Raw genomic sequence first — 5,813 nt, 5'->3', positions numbered from 1 at the left:
ACTACTTAGGAGTTAATCAAAGTGGCCACATTCATTGTAAAGTTCAGACTTTTAAGCTAAGCTTTCAAATGACCTCTTTTTTGTTGATCAAGGCAGTAGTAAATGAAAAATATGATTATTCATTTTTCATAGCTCGGTGGCGCCAGCGGTACACTCAGGTTTAGAGAGAAGACTCAGCAATCCTTAAGAGATGATCAAATGGTTTGATGCATTAACACTAGAACCGCTACAGGGTAAAATTTACCCGCCGCTGTTTTCAAATCTACATATCAGATTTTCAATAAAATATCCAAGTCTCCCAGTCATTGACTTTCACTAAAATTTTGTATTTACAATCCCCAGTTAAAAAGCATGGTGAATTAATTTGGCTCATTATTGTCTATTTAGGGTATTTCAGTAATTTAAATAACATAGGTTATCTTAAAGGGTTAGTTCACCCAAACTGAAAATTCTGTCATTTATTACTCACCCTCATGTAATTCCTAAAGATCCTTCATTCATCTTCAGAACACAAATTAAGATATGATGAAATCCCATGGCTCAATGAGGCCTACATTGACAGCAAGATAATTTACACTTTCAGTGTCCAGGAAGCTACTAAAAACATATTTAAAACAGTTCATGTGACTACAGTGGTTCAACCTTAATGATACGAAGTGACAAGAATACTTTTTATGCAACTAAATAAAGTTTTATAAACTAAATAATGATTTTATTCAACAATATCTAGTGATGAGCGATTTTGAAACACTGCTTCATAAATCTTTTGTTTCGAATCAGTGGTTCAGAGTGTGTATCAAACTGCCAAAGTCACGTGAACTATTGAAGTTTCAATGCACTTATGATGTAATGAAGCCTTGTTTACTGAAATCATGTGACTTTGGCACTCTGAACCACTGATTCGAAACAAAAGATTTGTAAAACTTCAAATTTGAAAGTGTATAATAACTTGCGTGAATACAGGCCTCACTAAGCCATCGGATTCTATCAAAAATATCTTAATTTGTGTTCTGAAGATGAACGAAGGTCTTACAGGTGAGTAATTAATGACAGAACTTTCATTTTTGGGTGAACTAACCTTTTAATATGTGATTAATGACATATTATTATAACATTACACTGCCCAAATATGCATTTATTTCCTATAATCCACAGACTTCGGGTTTAAAGGGTTAATGTTATTTTTAGTGATCTCCGATTGGCGAAGTCGGACATCATTAGTGAAACCATCATCTAACAAAGAAGGCTATACTAAACATGTGACAGGCAGTGCATGTGACAATAACAGAAGACTTACCACTTAGCACTGATAACAATTTAACAGGCTAGCGAAATGCTAACGTGTTATGCTAGCGATAGTGTTTATAGTGATAGTGATAATATTTTCATTAAAAACAGCAATGTCAGATTAATGTGATATATTAGGCATTATTAGACAATATCAGATATATAGTGGTAATTAAATTGTATTTATTAATATAAACAACAAGGAATGATAGTAAATAGAGATTCAAAACAAAGTTATTGCTTTTTTTGCAATTACATAACAGTCACATATTATGGTTGGCTAAGAAATAGTTAATTAAAAGCATATAAAGGCAAGTGAATAAAATCATGAATATGTTGCAAAAAAAAAAAAAGTCCAGAAAATAACTCTTTGGGACTAAAACTGAAGAAAATATCTTCTGGTTTTATTCTAAAAGATCTCTTGCTACTGACAAGTGAAAGCTGTATTCATGTGAGAATCTGTGATGATATCTGCTGCCCTGTCTCATGAATCTTCTGCTTGTGTGTTCACGTTGTGCTCTGAATCATTCTCATTTCTGATTGTCCCGTTTCTTTCCTAAAAGCATCAAATCATCATCCTCTTCACTCTCTTAATGTTTGCATATCAAATCTACAATGATGATCATAAATCTCACCTGACATGTCTCATGTAGATGTGAAAACCTCCTAACAGACCCAACAGAACCAGCAGCTAAAAACACCAGATCAGCGCAAACACCACAGACACTGAAGACAACGAAGTCGCTGAAGATGCTGAAGTCACTGAAGACTCCGAAGACACTGGAGACACTGAAGTCGCTGAAGACACTGAAGTCGCTGAAGACACTGAAGTCGCTGAAGACACTGAAGTCAATGAAGACACTGAAGACACTAAAGTCGCTGAAGTCAATGAAGACACTGGAGACACTAAATTCGCTGAAGACACTGAAGTCAATGAAGACACTGAAGACACTAAAGTCGCTGAAGACACTGGAGACACTAAATTCGCTGAAGACACTGAAGTCAATGAAGACACTGAAGACACTAAAGTCGCTGAAGACACTGGAGACACTCAATTCGCTGAAGATACTGAAGTCAATGAAGACACTGAAGGCTCCGAAGACACTGAATATGTCAAAGACACTGAAATCACTGAAAAAAAAAATCAATCAATGTTGAGTTGATATCTGTAGATAAACAGAAATAATCTCACCAGGACAGCGTTTCACACTAATGGTCTTCTGTACTTGACTGATGTGGTTCTTCACACTGCAGGTGATGTTTCCATCAGTTCCCTCGTCGAGGACAATGGAGCTGTTTGCATCCATCAGTGGATCTCCATTCAGAGTCCAGTTGTAGAGGAGCTGATCCCCATCAGAGGAGCAGGACACCCTCATCACCCCACTGGAGAAGCAGCTGATTGACACTTCTACTGAGCCAATAGGAGCTAAAGGGTGAGACACATGACAAACACAAGAGAATGATGTTCTTCCACACTACTCACACTATTACTGAGGTCTGTTGCATGAAGCTAGCTCAACAAACTCTGAGTTTCAGAGTAAGTTTGGAGTTGAAATCAAACCTGTTTTAGATCAGGGGTCTACACCATGAAGATAGTTTAGTGGACAGTCAGGTATGTTTAATTTTAGTTTGCGCCACAGGTGCGTGCACAGGATTATGCACCCAGAGGCTTTTTTGTAGGAATTGGGCTGTTACATCTATCTACCAAATGTTATGCTTGTCCGTGAAAAGTAGCGCAAAGAGCGTTTAATTGAAATTTTGTAGGTGGCGCTATTGAGTCATTTTACCACACCTACTTCTGAAACCCGTATCAGGTGCAAATTTTCACCACTTCTGATGCATGTGCAAAGTTTCAAAAATAATCCACCTTCATGAGCCTAAAAAAACAGAGTTTGCTTAAACTAATCTTGTTGCCTGGCAAGCCAGACTGATACATCTTCTACAAGATATATCAGTCTGGTCAGTCCGCCCTCCGTCGCGATTCAAGTCAACTCCAAACCGTACCGTGCAATCAGATTCATTTATTTCAGTGACGAAAACAGCGTCACTCTAGTGCGGCGAAAGTCCCTTCAATATCAACAAAGATTGCGCACGGGAGACCCGAGAATTTGTTCTATTCAGCCGTGAATTCAGTTTTAAATTACCAAAAACACATTAATTATTTACTTTTTGCTGTTGACTCTTGTCGCTTTGCTAACATCATATCCGCCCTTCTCTGATTGGTTTACTCCGCTTCCTGTTTGCTCGGATTTGCTCCGCCCTACAAATCAAATTGATTCAATGGCCGACCAGACTCATCTGCTGGTACAGTGGTCAGGCTGGATTTTCCAGGCAACTAATCTTGAACTTAACTGAGTAGAAACTGAACCTACTTCATGCGACAGGCCACAGGAGTATGTATTGTGTTTACTGTGTGCTACATGAATAAAAACTTACACAGAGATTCAACTGATTCATTTGCATCTCTGGAGTACATGACATTGTAATGAGTATGATGAGAGAGTTTCTGTACCTTCAACATTGATCTGAAGACCAATTGTCAATCCCCTACCCCTTACCACATCTGGGGCCCGGTAAGATAGAGATAAGTTGTAATTCCCTGAATCAGCTCTGATCACACGGTTTATAAACAGGAAATTTCTGGAATAATATTCAACTCTGTTAAGAACATGATCACATTCATTTCCTGTCATGCCAGAATTTGTTCTACAAACTGGCTCATTTTGTGTGTTGTCTATTTTTGTAAATGTCCAGTTACTTCCAAACAGGTCATTAATCTGCAGATATAGTGGGTATCCCAGAGCTGCATAACAGGGACCTTTCTCAAAATCCCAGCAGATCTGCTCCAGACCTGGAAAAAACAAACAAAAATTAAAGCTGCATGCAGCATTTACCAGGGTTCAAGCATTTAAGCCCTTTAAACACATAAAAAGGTATGATATTTTATTTAGCAAGCATTAAACACTTAGCTTATAGATGGAAAATACAATTTACAGCCATTACAGGCAATTCAGTAAAGAATAACATGGTTTTTAAAGGTTTTGTTGACAGTTATAGCACATGGGGTGTCCTCAGAGTATGCCCATACATATGTGTGCCAATTTTGGTGAAAATATCATTTCGTTTTGAAGCTAAAGACACTTATATATAAGAGAGCATTAAAAATGACCCATGAACGACTTTGATTGGATTTTTTTTTGCCACTTTCTATCAAAATTCTGACATTTGGGCTTAAACATTAAGTAAACCAACTTAGGTTCCTTGTTTCCTGCGCTGGTTTTGTCTCGATTGGACCAACGGTTTCAAAGATATTTGCAAAAGTTTAAGCGCGTAGCACAAACCATAAGGCGAAACCTAACATGTTTGGTATCGCTGGACTCGGCAAGGTTTCAGGATATATTCACTCCCGTGAATATAAGTTAACCACATCCAAAGTTATATATATTTTCATCTAAATCCATTGTTTTTTTCACAATTATAGCACCACCTATGGTCTGATTAACACAAATGTTGGCATGCTTCTTTACAGTCATATGCTGCATGTGCTCACCTATTTTCATGAAGTTCTGAGTTTTCGTTTAGGTTTTATAGACTTTTGGGTATATTTAGCCACGCCCACTTTCTAAATGACCCAGTTATAGCGACCCAAAGGGTAAAGTTCGATTATTGATCTGGAGAGTCCACAGAATTGTCCTACACTGGTTTCATTCCGATCGGGCAAAAAACCTAGGACTAGTTCGCAAAAGTAGGTTTTTCACATATTTGCGAATAATTAATGAATGGTTTGACTGACAGCATTGAGCATAAGGAGATCTATGAAATGATACAAATATTGTGTGGGTCTTTGAAACACCATGTGATTACTGAGGCATAAAACTCGTTAGTGCCAACTTTCTTTCAAAATTCGTACAGACCTCTAGGACCATGAGTTGAACATGCCCACTGAGTTTCATTCCGATCGGCCTCCGTTAACCTTGTCTAATAGGTGCTCCAACTTCATTGGCTGATGGCGGCCATGTTTTTTGAGTTACACCAATGTCCTCATAGACTGTCATGCCCCCTTGGACCAAGACACTGCATACCAGATTTCAAGTCTATCGGACTAACTGTTGCATAGTTAAAGCTGTTTTCATGTTTTTTTCAAGTTATAACGCCACTTAGTATCCAATCGAAGCAATTTTTTATCGACCAATAATACTGACCAAAGATTGAGCCCCTACATAGGTGTACCGAGTTTGGTGGAAATATCTAATTTCGTTCTTGAGTTATAGCCATTTTAGTGAAAGTGGCTCCGCCCTCATTGTACTTTTAGCGACCGTGAATCAAAATTTCAACTTTTTTTGATAATTATTGATATTCAGACTCCAGAGAACATTTCTGCACTGGTTTGGTTCCAATCAGATGACAAACCTAGGGCTAGTTTGCAAAAGTAGATTTTGAACAAAATTCAAAATGGTGGAAAATGAAATCAGAGATATAGGTTTTGTCTGTCTTGAGCCAAGGATTCCAATGATTCATTTGAGGGC

The 5,813-nt window shown here is 37.8% G+C and overlaps 1 protein-coding gene across 1 annotated transcript; it reads right to left on the bottom strand.

Moving 5' to 3' along the window:
* Window positions 1-2,209: 2,209 nt before the first annotated feature.
* Window positions 2,210-5,342, bottom strand: LOC137025179 (uncharacterized). Its single transcript, XM_067393208.1, has 4 exons — window positions 5,261-5,342; window positions 3,800-4,138; window positions 2,480-2,713; window positions 2,210-2,391 (listed from the first exon to the last, which is right to left on the bottom strand). The coding sequence occupies exons 1-4, from the start codon at window positions 5,340-5,342 to the stop codon at window positions 2,339-2,341; spliced, it is 708 nt and encodes a 235-aa protein (XP_067249309.1). The 3' UTR covers window positions 2,210-2,338.
* Window positions 5,343-5,813: the final 471 nt, after the last annotated feature.

This window comes from Chanodichthys erythropterus, chromosome 8 (assembly GCF_024489055.1).
Source record: "Chanodichthys erythropterus isolate Z2021 chromosome 8, ASM2448905v1, whole genome shotgun sequence".
Taxonomy (NCBI): Eukaryota; Metazoa; Chordata; class Actinopteri; order Cypriniformes; family Xenocyprididae; genus Chanodichthys; species Chanodichthys erythropterus.
Note: the sequence above shows the minus strand (reverse complement) of the source record. Positions and strands in the feature narration are given on the sequence as shown.

Bases quoted from the DNA above. Each gene is read 5' to 3' on its own strand.
- LOC137025179 (XM_067393208.1), bottom strand. From the start codon at position 5,342: ATGACAGTCTATGAGGACATTGGTGTAACTCAAAAAACATGGCCGCCA. The intron at 2,714-3,799 runs GTACAGAAACTC...CTCACCCTTTAG, and splicing joins TCTTCAGATCAATGTTGAAG to CTCCTATTGGCTCAGTAGAA. The intron at 2,392-2,479 runs GTGAGATTATTT...TGACATATTCAG, and splicing joins TAGTGTGAAACGCTGTCCTG to TGTCTTCGGAGCCTTCAGTG.